The sequence below is a fragment of the Haliaeetus leucocephalus genome, unplaced genomic scaffold, assembly GCF_000737465.1.
Source record: "Haliaeetus leucocephalus isolate CR32 unplaced genomic scaffold, Haliaeetus_leucocephalus-4.0 Scaffold848, whole genome shotgun sequence".
In the NCBI taxonomy this organism is placed as follows: Eukaryota; Metazoa; Chordata; class Aves; order Accipitriformes; family Accipitridae; genus Haliaeetus; species Haliaeetus leucocephalus.
The window spans coordinates 3387987-3406677 of record NW_010973284.1 but is presented as its reverse complement, the minus strand read 5'-3'; the positions used below and the strand labels follow the sequence as shown (position 1 = coordinate 3406677).

Here is an 18691-nt window from a genome sequence, read left to right as displayed (position 1 = left end):
ACCCCCCAAAACAGAAATGCAAAATGGAAATGACATCTTCAATTGGTATACTTTGCTGGTATATTCCTGTGTGATTTTATCCTAATCCAGTGTTCAAAGCCATTTACTTTAAAAAAAAACAAAAAAAAAAAGAAAAAAAGTACTCTAATAATAGTTCTGGAAGAGTTTCACTGTCCTGCTTAAACTTTCTATTAATATGGTTGACTAGCTGCTTTACTATTGTCCTTTAAAATTAAAATGGCATGAAAAAACAATGGTTTCTTACCTTCTGTACAAAGTTATTGAATAGCAAAAAGTACTGAGCACAGTTTTTACAGTTTTCAGGTACATCTTTATCCAGTAGAGCAAGTAGCACCTCCAATAATTGATGTAGACTTTTTAACTGTGAAAAAAATATTAATTTGAATGTAAAGAGTTGTCTACTGCTTAAAAAAAAAAAGTGTTTCACATATCAGTTAAGGTATGGTTAACAAAATCATATGTGTGCTCAGATGTGATGAATATCAATAGCCAACAATAGCATTGCAGCCTTTCCATTTTTAACTCTTCTGAATGAATGCTGCATATATTAAACAGGAAAGTAATGAAAGCATTGGCATGTAGGTAACTTGATCCAAGAGGTGGAACTCAGCAGTTACACAAGTTTGCAATATTTTTAAAGCAATTCAAATTACTCCTCAGACTGATGTTCCAGTCATTACAGTAATGCAAAACAAACTAGATTAGAAGTAAACTGTCACTCAGGGTCTCATGCTAGCATACTATCACTCTTGGCTATACAAAAAGCAATGTCAGTGTTTAGTTTGCATGAAAGCACACTAAGGGGTATACACACTGGTATATAATGTATTACATCTCAGTTAACAAATAGCAACTAACAGCCAAGAGGAAGTAACCAAAAATTATCAAACTACATTGTAAATGTTCATCTCTCTACTACTGTGTTCAGCTTGTAGGACCTCATAGCAATCTTTCCTTAAAGCTCTAAATATGACAAATTTTCTTAACAGAAGCCTATACAACAGTAGTGCCTTCTATCCATGACACTGGATGAAAAACAATAGATAGATCCCAGAAACTGGATAGAAAAAACATTCTATCGCATCAAATATTAAAATTTCATGTAAAAAAAAATTACTTCAGACTAAACAAGACTTGGACATTTAGAACTGTCCAAGCCCCCACTGGCAACCTACAGGAACATGCCAGATCACAGGTAACACTTCCATTTGAGTTCTCTTAATACCTGAACCAAATCATTTGTATCCCAAGGGAAATAGGTAAATCTCAAACATTCTACAAATGACTCCTTTTCACAAATTTCCTGCTGGGTTTTCCTTGAATATTAAGATCAGCGAAACATAACAAAGCTGCACTTCCCAAACTTACTTGCCAAGATTTTCCAATAGAAAATTAAATCTTTAACAATAACCATACTTATGTCTCTCTCTGGAACAAGATAACTCAGTTACTACTGCTACTGGCTTCTGACTGAGTGAGGAAGGAGAATCAGTTAAAAATTAAGCTGATTTCTGGAATCAGAAAGAGATAATAAATCTTAAGAAAACACTCTTTCCAAACTATTAAAAGAATGTGATACCAGTTTATAAGACAAGCTGAAATCATACAGAATTGTTTGTAAGTAATACTTTGAACTTAAATTCTGAGAATTACAGCAGCATGTTACCTCCTAGAGTAGGAACAGACAAGCATTAACCTATTCAAGAAATGAACAGCTACAAGCATGATCAAGACAAGAGCCTTTCACCTTGTCATTTACAAATCACACAGCATTGTCTGCAAACACAACAAGAACCATTAGGTAGAGACAACCAACAGGATCATTGGTGATGAGGTGACACTAACCTTCTCCTGATAAAGCAAGGCACTGTCGAGGGTTTTTTCAAGAATAGTGGCTACAGCAACTCGCACCTCTCTTACACTGCATTCCAGGAGGAAAGTCCTGGAAGATAAAAGGTGAAGCTGCAAAGAGAACTGGAATCAACGTGTACACACAGTTACTATGATTAAGCGTGGTGTTTATTATTTTTAAAAGGGTAACTGTCCAGACACTTCCTGTCTTGTATTTCTGTGGATAAGCTTTTAACTTATTTTTCTGCACTCCTGCTTGTCACTAGTAAGGCCTATAATATTTTATATTATTAATTCAAGTAACAAAAAAGCTAAAACTAAAAGCTATCATAGGATCCTGTCTTTCAATGCAACTTCAAAGATAAAATTTTCTTTACATTGACACACCTGTCTAAGTGTGTCAGATCTCCAATAATTTGTCTTAGGTGTTTTCAAAACACCTATTAGCTGATCTTGAGCTTGGCGGGAAAATTTCTTTCCAGTTTACCTGTGATCTTTGTCAGCTAAGTATTTAACTTACCTTACCCCAAACACTTCCACCACGTTCTCCTTTCCCACCACTTGCAGAAGTGAATAGACATGAAGTTAAACACATTCCAAGGCACCCCACTGAATTCAACAACTGCATCCTCCTCCATGTACACTGCACTATTTTATTAGATTTTCAGAATTACTCAGAAAGCTGCACAATCAGAGAAAATACTAGAAATAAAAGCTTAAGTGATTATCTAGAGTGTCTGTTTAAAGAATGTGTACAGTCAACTCTTTGGGAATACATCAGTACAGGCCAGATCATGTTATTAGGAAGCTTTATCCATACATGAGACACAAAACACCTAGGACAGAATTCCCAGTACTTACTTTACAAGCTCCCGGCCCTCTGGCCCGACAAAATATTCAACCAGCCACTGACAAGCATCAATGCTTTTGGAGAGCAGTGCATCTATGGTGGCAATCCATTCTTCTGTATCAGCCCTTTAACAAAACAGGAACAACTGTCAGTAATGAAAGAGAAAAAACACCTCCAAAACCTAAGCCATGTTTCTTGTTTGCCAAATAGAAAGAATTTTTACTTTAATTGAACCTTCAGATGGCTTAAGACAAAAACACTTAGAGAAGTATTTGGGAACAGCTTGCTGCCTTTAAAACCATTAAAGCCTTTCCATGCCCAATCCACTACCACTGAAACAACAGACAGCTGGGAGAGGCAGAAAACTGTCAGGTTATACATGACCCTCCTTCCTCTCTCACATTTCTTTAAGATGGGATTCCAATGCAAAGCAGAAATGTACTGCTACTCCTGTGAATGTCTATGATACCCGCAGTATTTCAAGGAGCTATAGGTATGACAAGCATGAAAACCTCAGAATAGGTTGTTAAAGTACCCAGAACAAGGCCTTACCTGAGTTTCTTCTTGGTTCGGAGATAGGTTTGGAAGAGGAATTGGACTGCCAGCTGTAAGCTCACCTTTGCCATGCATGGATAATAAGGATGCTTCACCTTGGTCTGAAAGAAACGTCAAATTTACTTCAGAGCAGAAGTATGCGTACAGCATATATGCTGTCTCTTAAACACATCAACATGTTCTAGTCAAGGAATTTACTTCATTTGGAAAAAAAAAATAAACCAAAGCATTTTTCTGTACAAAAGACAGCCTCCAGTGCTGACTATGCTAGTTAACAAATAGGCTAAAACAGGAACAAACTTGCTCTAAGGACCACTAGATCTGTGGATTTGATAAATTTAATAAATGCTGGTTTGTTTATTACTCCCTTTAGAAAAACTTAATTAGTGAACTGTATTTCCAATGAGTCTATCAGCTTCGAGGTGACTAACACCAACTTTTGGATTTTCCATATAGAGAGGAATTTCTGTCCCTCTAGAGCTCAGTTTGTATAATTAAAAAAAGGTGTGTGTTATTTCATAAATTTTACTATGGCATAATGATGTTTCTCCCACTGCTAGAACAGGAGGCTCGAGTCTGCTTTGAGACAGATGTTATCAGTGTGAAAAATTATTGGAAACAGTGAATTGCTCAGCTGGAAAAGCAAAGTCATGTCAACCATTCTCTTCCAGTTTTCCTGCTTCTGACCCAAATAGCTTCTCTGGCCATTTCTACACAACATATTCTGAATACTCTAAGATTAAAATCTAGGTACTCACAGCATTCAGTGAAGCTAATGACAGAACAAAACTGAAGTAGTCACTACTGTATACATCTCTGTTCTTCATAAATTTCAAGTTTTCATCTCTCACCATCTGTAAAAGTAAAAGGCGGCAAAGAAAATTAAAACACTGCCAAAGTACATTTCTCTATCTGAAACTGCACCTTTTATGTAAATATGCATGGTGGTTAAAAACCAGTTTCAGACCTATTCTGTTCATACTCTGAATCACTACTTCAGCGGAGAGGAAAATATATATAGGAGACTTAGAAGACGTGTATAAAACCAGTGATTTTCTTTGAAGGATATTACAAAACACAAGACGACAGATGAGGGACTTAATCATTTGGCCATTAAGGGAAAAGAAAAAGGAAAAAGTTGCTGACAAGTTCTGTTTTTTGTTTGCTTTTAATAAAAAAGCCAAGAGAACATCCTTCAAACCCGAAAGGCTTGCTTAGCAAATTTACATGCACAGAGGAAGGAGCCATGGTATAATTACAAGCTGCAGCCACAGTAACGTAGTTAAATGTCAAGCCCCTCTTTTTTTTAAATGAGATTTTGCTGAAAGACTTCCAATAAATTTGAGCCAAGTTCTGCTTATTTTAATAACGTGACCCTGGATACAAGAATGCCTAAAGTGACTATTAATGCCCTGATACAACCCATGTGGAGGGCCATACATAGCCTGCATAGTTTATTCTTACTGTGTATGTAACGTAGGCTCTCTTGCACATGTGCAGATCAGCAGGATAGTGTGTGTTCAGAAGGTCAAATATATGCAAGATTGTACCCTCTCCTGTATGGACCAGAGCTGCAGGCCTGCAGACTGAGATCTTCTTCTTACTGGTTCTACCATCCTCTCACTGTGCTGCCAATGCCATCACACCTCCATTTTCAGTCCTGACTTGCAAAGTTGCTTTCAACATCCGTGTTTTCCCCTTTGAGATCATATTCAGTATTACATAAGCTAACAGACATGAACAGAATGGAAGCTGGTTTTGGTTTCTCTTACATGTCCTCCCCTTTCTACATTCTTGTGAACTTGAGAACTCGAGGATGACTGTAATTTGCCATCGTCTCCATTACTCCTCAAGTGTACTTCAAATGAAGCATCTTCTCTGCTCTTACCTCTCCCTGCTTGCACGCTGACTACTGCCATATCATTCTGCTGCTAGAATGATGGGTCAATTTTGTGAGAAGGGACAGCAAAACTTAAAATAATGTACCACGGAACAGCTTGTTAATAATTTTATGTCAGAATCCAGAATTATTTTCTAGCTTTGCTTTCAAGAAGGGAATTACTTCAAGGCCACCTTCAAAGTTACTGTGTTCCTCTTACTACGTGCTTAAATTTTGTATGAGTAGGATTTAGTTGCCACTTTCAGAGTGCTCTACCTGATATATCCGCACTGGCATTTTCTCTACAAAAAGTCCCTTTTTTTCTCCTTTTCGAACCAGCTTAGTCAAGATGGAGAGGCGGTCACTGTTGGGCCTATGGGGTCGAGGTGATGACTGGGGTGAAATTTCTGGTGAAGATGGAGCAGATCTGAAATATATACAAGCTCAAGGTGAATAATGAAATCCTATGCCAAACCTACAGTTCAAGTTTAAAATACCAGTACAGTCAGTATAACCTTAAGGCAAATATAGATGACAGTCTAAATACTTCTTGAGGCTGTCAATCAGCTTGAACTTCTTACTGCGATAGTGACAGCAGCATGAAAGACAAAATTATAAAAGCAATAAAAGACTATTCATTAAGCAGCTTACAAAACAAAACAACACAACAGAAGGGTCAGTATACTCCTTTGTTGAACAGGAATTATTAATTTCTTAGTTCTGGAGATAACGTCTGGATATCAGCATAAGAGAAACCTTCACAGACACAAGAGGAACTTACAACGAGAGGTCCTCCGCTTCTTGACGCACAACACTCACTCGACTTTTCTTTGGTAAGACTGGAGAGTTCTGATCAGACACTCTCTGATAAAACAGCATATAGGCATTCCAGTAGCGCCGACGCACATCAGGGTAAGGGTTAGCTGATGGGAGAAAAGGCATTCAATGAAGGCCCTTGAAAGTTTAGTACCTTCTTCATTCCTATAGGGAAGTGAAACTGGGTGTGCAAGCGATATATGCTGTGGCAGTATGAAGTAATTTGTCAGATCAAAACATCAGTCTATGTTAGTGAATAACAAAAACCTGAATTCTAAAATATTTATGCAAAAAGCATATGTATTTTAAAATATAATTGTCAGAATTATGAAATAAGTGAATATTGGTGGATATGCATTTAGAATTAATTCCTTAAGCATTGAAAAGTTTAACTATATGATACCACACCATGTTCTATGCACAGACATTTTCACTAGCCTAAAATAAAGCCTGTTTTGCGTTTGGGGTTTTTTTTTTTTTTTTAAACTATTTTAACAAGGCGCCATTTTACTTTTGAATCTCCTCTGCTACCAAGTCTACAAAGTGCTGAACAACAGTGAATACGGTTCATTTAATATTAGGCTGTACACAAGCTGTTATGTCCTTCAGTAAACAGAAGACTTTAGGAAAAAAAACTGCTTCAGAATGATTACTAGACCAAGTAACACAAGTATAGTGGACTGAGCTCTACCTCTACCGAGAACCAGCATGAAATATAAAGCTACTGTAAATCACTCTTCTGCTTACATTGATCATAGACTTTAGGTCTATACTCTCCACCAAAACATTCATATTCCAAGGTTTCATCAGTTAAATCAAATTCTTCAACAACGGTGTCATTAAATTTATACCACTTTCCTTTTCCACATCCCCTGTGATCAAAACAGAATAGAAACACAACAGAAGCAAAGTTACTTGATTGTCTAGTAAAAAACCAGACCACCCCAAACACTGTAGAAATGACAACCCTGAACCCACATTTGATTTGGCAGTAAATAGAAAGCTTAATTCAATCAATGTCAAAGTTACTTTTAAAAAAAAAATAGCTTGATTAAAAATGAGAAGCATACCACTTGCAACTAAGTGTCATAGGAAGCCCTCAAACTGCAATACAAGATACATAAGAACTGCTGAGACCTTTATAATACGGTGTCCCATATTACTGTGTTATTGTCTTAACACTCACAACATTGGGTGTTAAGAAAGGGAAGAGTGCTTCCAATAGAGCTCTGAATGGCTCACTATACCTTCCCAAAACAAGTAGTCTTTAGACTGCTCTCAAACCCTCCACGCAAATCTTCTTGGCCATTACCTCCTGTCCTTTATAAAGGAGTAGTAGTGCCCCGCATGTGCCTGGCCACTGTGAACAATCACACCAACAAGCTCATAGTTTTCTGTAGGGGCAACTTTCTTCCTTGGGGAGCCTCCGCCTCCCTGATCTGTGTTTCTACCATTGTCCCCCACTTCCGAAGATGAGTCCTGGCGAGCCATCCCTGACACAGTGTAAGGTTCCATGTTCAGCATCCAGGGAAACTGTTTGAAGAGATATTTCAGATTAACTGAGAGATTATATTGTGCACATGCTTAGTGTAATTTTATGAGAATTGTATTAATACTTCCCACATTGGGAACACCAAAGGAAAACATGGTACTTCAACTTTTTATCCTTCTGACACAGAAGTTAAATAAAATGTCTTTATGGAGGTTTTTGCTCTTGCTCTCTGAAAGGACCCCGAGAATGTTGCAGACAAGGAAAGCTCTAAGGAAAAATACTTATTTTCTGTAGCATGATCATGTTGTAAGTGTACCATGCACTCAAAATCCCTGTATCAAAACGTGGGGAAAAGCAGGAAGAATGGAAGTCCACTCCATGAGGCAGCAGGGACACACACACACACACACACACGCCCCACACAGAAAAGTTTTCTTACCCTTATTTGTTCATCATATTTAATAGAACGTCCGCTCTCCCAGTCAAAGCCAAATCTCATCAGGTGAATCACCAACAGGCTAGGTAAGACCTTAATGCATGTGCGCTTCACTGTAGTTCTCTTAAAAAGAAAAAAAGAATATCACCTCTATCTATATACCTCAAGCATTCTGTAGTATTCTTATATAGATGCACAATTCCGTCTGTCTTGAACTGATGTACAATACAGCCACAGGAAGCAGGATGACCATAAAATGACTATAGTACGTACAGATAGGGTACTATTACAGGTATTACAGTTTGTGCAGTGGGCTGGTATGTTACAGAACATTTTACCGTCCTGCTATCTCTCTAAATGTTCAGTCTACAATACAAGTTACAGGGAACGAAGAATGCTATCTGCATGGGTTTGTGGATTTAACCTTTTGATTACGTCTTCAACGTAGTAAGCAAGCAGTATCTAAGCATGGCTTCTATGACTATGTAATGCTTAAGAAAATACCAAGCTACAGCTGAATCTTCTTTCACATACATTAAGAACCAATACCTTTTCTTTGCACTTTTCACAGTAGTATGCATTGCTTCCTTCCAGAACTTCTCCTCTAACAAACTGATCCAATGATATTTCCAGACTTTGACATGAAGTCACACCTAGGTTGAGAGCCATGAAGGCTTCCTCGCGCTCATACCTAAATTCAAGAAGAAAAATAGTCAAGACATTGACAGAGTAAAACCTATCAACTTGCATTAACAAGACACGTGCTTAGGAAAGAATATTGCCTTTGCCCCATAGCTATCAACAGCTGTGATGCTCACAAAGGCATATATGTCTACCTTCTTGTGCTATTTTGACCTACATATTTTAATAGCTACGGTAACACGTAACTTGGTAACTAATGCACTAAATCTAATGTTACCTGTGAGGACAGTCCTTGCAGATCTTCTGATCAGAGAAGATTCCTTGAAAAGTATTCTTAAATATTTGGTCTCTTCCTATTTTCTGTTGGAGATGTAAAGTTAGACAACAGTTAGATATGTTGTGGAGCGAAAGACCAATAAAGCAATAGGAATTTTAAACTTCTGAATACTATGTAGATTATAAAATAAGCCAAATGGCTCTCTGCCTTCTTTTCTGAAGAACAAAGGAGAAAGACAGAAAAGGTACCAAGGAGGTGCATATAAACAAGGAAAGAAATCCCCGAGGTTTTTACCTTGAGGTATTCATCCATTTGATCTATAAGACTGGTGAAGAACTCATAAGCATCCTGTTGCTCTCTAACATAAAGTTCCTTATTCCACATCTTGAAAATCTATATAAAGTACAAATATATATAAAAAGGTGATTGTTCCATATACATATCACTAAAGAAAGCGACTTTTTTGAAGAAATCTGTTATTTTTACATATTTTGACTTTTTGAAGTAGAACTTACTTTATCTCCAGAAATTCTGCAATGAGAAGAGGCTGAATAAATGATCACTTGTTAAGTAGGAAAGCTATATATTCTAAACAAAAAGACTTAATACCTTCCAAAAGTTCTCAGGTACATAATACTGTAGCTTGCTTTCCATCAAATGACCAAAAAGAGATTGAACTTGATAGAACACATTGTCATCTGGATTGTCTGTATCATCATCAATGGAAAGCAAGGCCTGGAAGGAAACAAATAACTTTATTAAATTGGTTCTTGGCAAAATTATTACTGTAAGTTGTCATGACACACAGCACGACAACTTATAATTCATATATTTATTGTGTGTGTATATATTTATGCACACACACATATGTACACAGTTTTATTAGTTATTTATTTTTTAAACAATTCATTTACAAATGGTGCTAAGATGAACTTGCAGCTCAGGTGACAGTAATTCCAAAAAGAGGACTTTACTGGATGTTGAACCAATTACCTCTGGGAGACCAGGCTGCATATATAGCTGCTGGAAGACGGCATTCATGTAACAAGTAGCACCACCATTCTTAAGTCCCACAAATCCTGAAATGGAGCGACTATCCACTGGTGGAAGATACTAGAATGACAGACATTTTTTGACCCAGTAAGTTATAAAAAGCATGAGACTCCAACAGCATACTATAGCTTTTATAATCACCTTTATATGAGCTGTTAAGAGCAATTTAATGGAAAACCAGGAATATAAATTCTGAAAGATCGCAAGAGTGCTATATTTGGTCCTTTAGATACTTAACACTTTGCACAAAACTGTTAAAAATGGCCTAAAATGTATCTAAATAAAATTGGTGATATTTAGGAAATACTTCTTTCTTATCAAGATAATAACTGACAAAGAATCACTGGAGTATTGCTTCTGAGGAAAATCAAATGGGTCTGCATTTAGTCTTATCTGTTTTTTGTCACTTTAAATTGAAGACCATGGAAATTTCGTGAATGGAGCAGTTAAGTAGATCATACACAGTACTCCAAACCGCACTAATACAAATCAAAAAAGGCTTCTTGCTTACATCGAACTCCTTGGTAAGTGCAGGGTCACACTGGTGATGCATAGAAAGCAGCTCTTTTGTAATAAGCTGGAGATTGGAAGGTGAGCTGTCAGCCAGCATTACTAACACTTCATAAGCAGCTAATCGGCTATCTGCTGTACTGCACCTAAAAAGAAAACCACATTTGAAATCTATTTTGTAGATGACTTAATTATTTCTAACTCCAGAAAGCCACATTACTCAGAACAAGTGACAATTAATGTTCAAAAGGAACACTTTAAATGATAAAACTCTCCTGAGAGACCGCACAGTGCTATTTTTTTCTTTCTTGGGGAAGGGAAATGGGGAAGAATTGAATCATAAGAGCAGCACCAGGAATACTCCTTTAAATAAGCCTCCCTTACTGACACGGAGTCACCTGTTGTTACCTTTCAGTAGCAATGAAAAGTAGGTACCCTAAAAAGACGACACAGAATTGGTTGTGCATCTGAGGACAGACGGACAGATGCTCTCCATCACTGTAACACTGATAGAGACATAATGACTTATTTACAGGGAGTCAAGCTTTGAAAGAGCTAGACCAAACAACTTACTTGCTACAAGAGATAACCTTAGACCTAAGCTGCACTATACCAGTACAAAACACTTCTACTTAGCTCTTTTCAGTGGGTCATCAAACATACTAGCCCTTTCTTCTAAAGGCCAAAGAAAAGGCTTTACTTAGTTTAAACAAACAAAAGAGCATGCTTCAGATGAACAGCAATGGAGCAAAGCTGGAGCAAAACACTAAGGTGTAGCAAGTCCCATTCAGTTCAGGGGTTGCTAAATGTTCCACTAGAACCTTCTTTAGGGTTTGTGGAAAGGCAGTGTTGATGTGCCCAGTCCCACTCTAACACCAATTAGTCAGCAATCCACCTGCACCAGCACAAAACTCCACATGTGCTCATTTGCCCACCCCTTCAGTTACTGTATGGCAGTAATAGAAGGCAGGCATGACAGGAAGAGAAAGCCCTCTTTTTCCCCCATTTGATAGATTCTGGGCTATTATCACCTATCGTAGGTGCAAGGAGACTTGCTCAGCATTAGCTTTTTACAAAACATATTTGTTTTGAACAGAAAATAGTGGAACTTTTGAGATTCTCATTTACAAGGGGCTTGGAAAGTTAAATTCCTGTTCATGCTCCAATTTAGCCAACTTCCCAGGCGATGATGAGCTACTGGAGTGCTCTTTGGACTCATGAAATCAGTTGTGCTTGCAGTTCATCATTGACCTAACAAATAAAGCACAGACTTTGGAAGTACGGAAAAGCAAAGATTCTGGGTCACACAAAACCTTACAAAAATGCTATCTGGACACTTATGTAGGAAATGTAGAGAATTGAAGAACTTGGTATTAAATCCTAGTATCTGTAGCCCCAGTGTGACATTTGCATTCATGAGATCTAGGATAAAACCCAACATAAACAAAAAGAAAATGAGTTTTACTTTGGATGAAAGTCTTGCTGACTGATTGCAGCACTGCTTGCTGGAGAATGGCTATTCAGAATAATCCTGGATGCTCGGAAGAGGAAATCATCCAACAATGGCTTTATCAAAGATGAACCTGTAACACAGTAATCCACATCTACTGTTAAATACTTACATCATCACTGCAAATGTCAAAAGGTGTTCCATAGCAGCAAAGTTACTTGATAGCACCATATCAACAAAAAACATATCCAAATATTTTATCAAATGTCAAAGGTACAACAAAGGTACTGCCAAAATTACTTAAAGTTCTGTATCGCTTCTACCAATGTATTATAATGTCTTCACACATATTGTCTACAGATCAAGTCATCTGTTAGTGCTATGCAGAATTCACACTAGTCAAGTCACTTTAGAGTAAAAAGGAATACTTACCAACCATTTCCTTCTCTGCCCCACATAGTGAAAGGAGAGTCTTGATGAGCCTCAAGTGTCCTGCTAACAGGATGTTATCAGCTTCACTAGTCTCACACTCAGCTGTGCGGTTCGGTTCAAAATTGTCTAGCCAGGTGATCTCATCTTCTAACATGGCAGCTGGGCTTATCTTTAGCTGTTCCATTTCTGATGCTGCAAGAGAAAAAGAAAACCCAGAAAAATTAACAGCTCTACAAACATAGAATATAAATACAAAGAATTTCAGTCTGGTAATGGTCTCGTTTCTCCCACAATGTGTACAAAGTATACCTTCCACAAAGGAACTCAGTTCACTTTCCAAAAGGAGTGAGCTGCCTTGCTGTTACTGAACGCCAAGAACAGTCCATGTCAGGCATTTACACAGGACAGCCAGCACGCTGGCAGGTCACATCGAGTTCATGGTGTAGTAACCCCTCCGTGAAGGCAATTCTACAGAAGGAAGACATGCTTGGAAGCTGCAATCAGAATGACATGTGTGCCTGTACATACTTACATGTGAGGTCATCCAGTAACTGACATCTCAGGTCAAAATATTCTGTACACTGGGACAAAAGTCTGAAACAGGTACAAATAGAAGAAAGGTTTAATTTAAAATTTAATTTAAAATCAGAAACTTTTTTCTAAGCAGTTGCCTTTAAGGCCTGTGTGCTCTGTTCATCTAATCCAAAATAGCATAGCTATCTAGTTATGCTTCTGCATGCACACGCTGTGGCTTTAAAACAAATTCCTTCCCAACAGCTACTTCTGAATGTTATGAATAACATTTAATCCTGCTTTCTTCCTTCACCTCATAATAATTTTAATTATCAGATGACAATAACACAACAACATGTTTTAACTTCTCCATTACTCCTCTATTCAGATTCCTCTAGAAATTGCTGTTTAAAGTTACTGTTAAATTCAACAAACTTTGGCCAGTCAGGGACAAGTTAACAGGACTGACACCTACAGTCTTTACAGGTGTAATGGGCAACATAAGCAACAAGAAATCAGGTGAAGCCATGGGTTCAGACACCACTGAAAAGGTTGGAGCCTTTAGGATAGGTATCTGATCTGGATCTGTGCAATACTATCACTAACAAATAAATTCAATGTTACTGTCGCACATCCCATCGCCTCTGTCTCATGCAGGATTCCAGCCAGGTTCTGACTGCCATGACCACATCCTATAAAGAGCAGGCCTATTTAGCAATTACCACCTCCCAAATGGGAAGTCAAATAAGCTGAACTATAAGAGTTCACAGAGTAAGAGTTGTACCTTGAGAATTCAGTTTTATTTCCCTTCAATTTACTTACTCCCAAAACTATGTGGGGTGTGACAGGGACGTCTACTTTCGACAGACTTGCAAAAAAATGTGATAGATTGGCTTCCTCAATAAACACACATCTGACTTACCTCTGGTTGATTCCTCTCATGATGCTGGTTGGTGACCAAAGAGGCAGCTGGGCACCAAGAACAACACTCAGGAGAAACTGGTTTGGCTTTTGAACATCTGGGTGAGCTGATGTGTCTGTCTGACTAAGGGTGTACAACTGGTCACATGCAACACGACGAATCTGAAACAGTGTCACTGTCAAACACTAGCAGTTGCTCAAAGGTTGCAAACAATACACTTCTGTTTTGTTAGAAATCTAACAGAAAAAACAGACATTGAAAAGCTTGTGTAAACCAGACTATGAGCTCTGCACCTGCCAGCCAGGGTTTCTCTATTTATAGGGATTTAGCAATCCACTTTCATCCCTGAACTAAAAGCTCTGATGCTTTATTAAACACAGATTATAAATTCAGAGAAGGGGGAAAAGATGCAATGACTTCATGCAAAATATATGAGATGCAATGAAATGAAGGAAGTGTGACTTGAAAATCCCTAGGTTTCAGAATATCCAGAATAATCTTAAATCAGAAAGAATGAATTTTAGGAGGGTTCTGACATTTGGAAGAATTTTTCAAAAGTTCAGAAGAGTCCATTAAATCTTACCCAAATCTTTTGAGATGAAAGGTACTTAGAACTTTCCCTAAAGTACTAGTTTTACAGAATTTGTCTCACCAAAAGGAGAGTATTTTCTTTAGACTAGCCACAGCACAGTCCTGTGCGCCTCATGGATTAAACAAGCCTAAAGAATGTAATACTTCAGCATTTTCTACCAACACATCACTAGATACTGGAATTACTAACAATTACACAAAGATTATTCATCCAAATACAAAAAACTGTGGGAATATTTGTAATGAATAATTTTATCTTCAGACCATATTAAATGATCAAAGTGTACACATTTCAGAAATATAATATTTAACAAGTTTTCAGAGAAAGACTCTCACCTCAGCACTTGGTGATCCAAGCAGTATGTCAATGATGAAATCGGCAACACAAGGCAAATTGTAAAAAGATCCTAGAACAGAAGAATACCCGGCTATCTTTTTAAAAATAATAATTTAAAGTCAGTTACAGTCTTGCATTAAAATACCATAGGACCTAGAGGACATCCCTCTGACAACATGAAAAGCAGTAATAGCTATTTGCATATTTCCCCATCTCCTTCCCTCACCAGAGACTGGCAACACAATACAACAGTGTTTTCCTTCGCCTTCCACCACCACCAATGTTTACATTTCCTGTACACAAAGGTTCAAGTAGTAAACACTAGCTATGCAAACAGCAGCACTTACAGAATTACACACTTCAAAGCCAGTGCAAATATTTATATACTGGCAGTAAGTCAGCCTTCCCAAAACATTTCACTAAGGCATAGCACTACATGCCTTGTTTCATGCCACCTGTTCTTCAGTCCTGGAAAAAAAAAAATCTCTGTATTTTTTAACGAAATTTTGTGTTTTTAACTTGAGCTGTTTCAGCTTAGAAAGCTAGAAGTTTCTCATGATTTTTTTCTTGTACTCTCTGTCTCCAGAAGCCTTCCCCCACCTTACTTATATTCCAAATAGTGAGTAATCCAATTCTATTTCATACCTAGTTGCTGACTGCGTAGCTGAAGGCAGGTTACTAGGAGAGACAATGCTTCTCCAGCGATCAGAGCATCTTTGGTGGATACAGACTGCTGTCTCACACAGATACCAGCGTGCAGCGCAGTTGGCTCTCCTTCGCTTCCCGAACTGCAATTACTTCCTGCATTAAGAAAATGAAAAAGTGCTGTAATCCATTACATTTTTTTCAGATGTTTTCAGCTTCTGGTCAGTTCTCTGCAATTTAAAAAACTCCTCCAAATGCCACGTCTCCAAAGGTGGAGCATTTTGCTCAGATTTGTGTAATTCAATCACATAATATCCTGAGTTGGAAGGGACCCAAGAGGATCATCGAGTCAAACTCCAGTGAATTCAGCTTCAAGCTTTAGAAGTGTTCAATTAAGAATAAACCGAATGCTTTCTTTAGATTGGTTTTGAGGCACAGTTAACCTACCTGAGCTGCTAAGTCTGTTTCGAATCCCAGCAGGAAATAAAGTGTTGCTCTCTTTTATTGGCTGACTACTTCCCACGAGGTCCAGTCGTCCTGCAGCAGCAGCCCAAGAGAGTCGCATGAAGCAAGCCACTGTGGAAGTGAAGTCATTCACCTCCATAGTCTGAAGGAACAAGAAACAGCAGTTACTTCTGTGATATTCAGTGGCCTTTCTTAATCATAGGGATAAGAGGAATGTATTTTCTGGATCATATTAAATTGACATTTGGATTTGTTTTCCTCTGTCTTCTCTAAGCAGGCTCAAGGACACAAGAGTCTTTTTGTTCCCAAGGAGAGATTAGTATTGCTCCTTTTATAGGAAGTAGTTACTTTTTAAATTCTCCACTAGGGTAGATACCCTTTACACCTATCTGGAGTTAGGCATACTGATTTCAATCATATTGATTCATTTGGGAAGCACTGCACAAGAACCTAACATAGCATACTCGTTACATTAACTATGAAGTTTCTTTCAACTGGACTCAACTTCCAAATGGGCTGAGTCCTTGTCCGATTAGATTGTTTTTGTGAATAGCCAGTCTCAGATTAATTACACTGACATGCCTATAAAGGAGAAAATAGCATTTTCTTAAAGTATTGAAAATAAAAATTTCCTTTTTCCCCAGGGTACCATCACACAAACTTAATTTTTAATGAGGTATTTGAAACAAAAAACTTGTCCAAAATTTGTAATTCAGAGAAACATGGACTATAAGCCACAAGTTCAAGCAGGAACCTTCTTTCTACTCACAGAAAATTAACAAGAATAAGATCTTAGAGTTAAGTGACTAAAAATAAGTCACAAGTAAGATTTCTGTGTAGATCTATTTCTGGTAAGCACTTTTGGGGTACTGCTTCCCTTTGTACTGCAAAAATTATTTCTGACACTATGTTAAAATTCAGTTCAATATTGGGAAGACGGGCTGATGGTCAGGATTTTCAGATGTTTTTAAATGGAGCCTGGGCAAGAACCTGTATAAAAGGTAGACTTTTGATTAAAAATCCAGGAGTTATACAGCTGTCGCTGGAGACGACACCACTACATCACCATAAATCATCAAACACTTCCTTACTTGTATGGCAACTCTTGCTGCTGGTATGATTTCTTCTACCCTAATGGAGGATCTATCGGACACAGAGAGCTGTCGGTAGGATGACTTCTCAGGTGTTCCACAAATGGACATCTGCCTACTTGCTTGTCGGCTGACATTACGGAAGGGGCGTGAGGACAATGCTTCTACACCATCTTTAATGAAATCCTCGTCCAGTAAGGTAGGCATTGTCTGGCCAACAAGCAAGAACCTACATTCACAAAGCAAAAACATCAGGCTTATTTTTGAATGTTCACTGCAAATGAATAAAATAGAACTCAAAGTACCCATTAATCTTAAATATTACAAGCTCTAAAAGCCAAAAAAGCAGCACTTTCTCTAATGAAAGGCAATTACGTACCTTGCAAGTTGCAGGCAGATGGAATAGACTCCCTGTCTTGTTTCATAGTCTACTTCTGATGGGATAGAGTCTCTCTGCATCACATTCACCACCAAACTTAAAAACAAATCAGTAAGACAGACTCCGTTTGAAAGTGTTTTACATTAGGAGAGCACTGCAATTAATTTATCCTTCCTTCCTCTCGTTCAGTCAGCTGAATGCCAGTTAAAACTGCCAAACTGGTGTCTTTGGAGACTAACATCCCCATTTTCCCCTCCTACACCTACAAACAGAAGTTTTCTGTTCCTGCTGGAAAATGCTTCAGGATCTATGGGGTGGGGGTGAGGTGGATAGAATTACTAAGAGCAATATATACTTCATAAATCTGACACGTGCACAAGCAGTATTGCCAGGTCTTCCAAACCACTCACACTGTGCCTCAACTCTTATCTGAAGCATCTGAATTTTGGAGACTGTAAAATTTAGTTTGGTTCTATTTAGCATGATCTACGCTTTGACTGCTTAAAATGTCCACTGGTATCTATGCAGGACATACTGTAATTTACATACTTGCAAGTCTGAACTGAAACACTTAAACACTAACTATCCAAATATCCACTACCTTAGTAAAAGTTACACTTCGCAAGCTTATCTGTGTCTAACTATTTTGGGGTTTAACAGCAGGTACTCTGTTACATTACTATGGTAGCTACAGTAGCTTTTCAGACCCTGGATAACGAAAAACCAGCTTTGGGTGGATTTTTTTTTCTCTGAAAAAGAAGCTGACAGGTTTACTAGTGTGCTACAGTGTGGAAATCAGAAACCATGCAGAACTGCTAACTAAATGAAGTGTTATAAATTGAGTCAAGATTTTGAAATCTAACCTCAAACCTCCTGCTCTGAGGAAGTTTTCGCAGAAAGACTTGGCACAATTTCTTGCCATTTCATCATCTGCAGTTGGCATCAGCTTGGAGCTCAGTACCTAAAATAAATGAACAAACAAACATGCATACACTGCCCCTGCCCCTTAGTATTCTTTATCTGCTGAAGGTTAAAAGTATAACAGAAAAAAACCCCACTAAAAATGAAGCAATTAACTTATGCAAAGCTGTAGCCAGTAAAGAGAAATCACATTAACAACTATGACCATTACAGGTATTTATTCTGTATCAAAGGGTGGTTTTTTTTCTCATTGCAGTTTACTTGTTAAGGGAAAGGATAAAGTACATACTCTAGCACATGAAATGTTGTCTTCAGGCTCAGCTGGTGCTCCTTAAGAGCCCAAATCCTTCTTCTTTCTAGATTTTCAGTTGACAGTATTCCATAAAACACCCCTCAGATGGCTTACTTATTGATTCATGCCTTCTGAAACATAACCTTATTGCCTTTTTTTTTTTTTTTTAATAAGATGGTCCAGGTAATTCTATGGGCCTTATGAACATCAGGACTGTATCATCCCTCCTGTTTTAAGTCAGCACTAAACTTCACTGAATGCAATTACGCTC

The 18691-nt window shown here is 37.9% G+C and overlaps 1 protein-coding gene across 1 annotated transcript in view; it reads right to left on the bottom strand.

Moving 5' to 3' along the window:
• USP24 (ubiquitin specific peptidase 24) overlaps positions 1-18691 on the bottom strand; it is a 51920-nt gene that overhangs the window by 9419 nt on the left and 23810 nt on the right. The window contains exons 30-55 of the mRNA XM_010582323.1: positions 18071-18168; positions 17208-17303; positions 16829-17057; positions 15720-15879; positions 15273-15428; positions 14627-14697; positions 13700-13860; positions 12797-12858; positions 12265-12456; positions 11848-11965; positions 10384-10528; positions 9813-9932; positions 9429-9554; positions 9114-9212; positions 8820-8902; positions 8450-8591; positions 7904-8023; positions 7285-7505; positions 6720-6844; positions 5938-6079; positions 5433-5583; positions 4036-4131; positions 3275-3378; positions 2734-2847; positions 1867-1963; positions 266-382 (exon numbers count right to left, since the gene is read on the bottom strand). Coding sequence (XP_010580625.1) covers positions 266-382; positions 1867-1963; positions 2734-2847; positions 3275-3378; positions 4036-4131; positions 5433-5583; positions 5938-6079; positions 6720-6844; positions 7285-7505; positions 7904-8023; positions 8450-8591; positions 8820-8902; positions 9114-9212; positions 9429-9554; positions 9813-9932; positions 10384-10528; positions 11848-11965; positions 12265-12456; positions 12797-12858; positions 13700-13860; positions 14627-14697; positions 15273-15428; positions 15720-15879; positions 16829-17057; positions 17208-17303; positions 18071-18168 — 3345 coding nt within the window. The remainder of the gene's footprint in view (positions 1-265; positions 383-1866; positions 1964-2733; positions 2848-3274; positions 3379-4035; positions 4132-5432; positions 5584-5937; positions 6080-6719; positions 6845-7284; positions 7506-7903; positions 8024-8449; positions 8592-8819; positions 8903-9113; positions 9213-9428; positions 9555-9812; positions 9933-10383; positions 10529-11847; positions 11966-12264; positions 12457-12796; positions 12859-13699; positions 13861-14626; positions 14698-15272; positions 15429-15719; positions 15880-16828; positions 17058-17207; positions 17304-18070; positions 18169-18691) is intronic.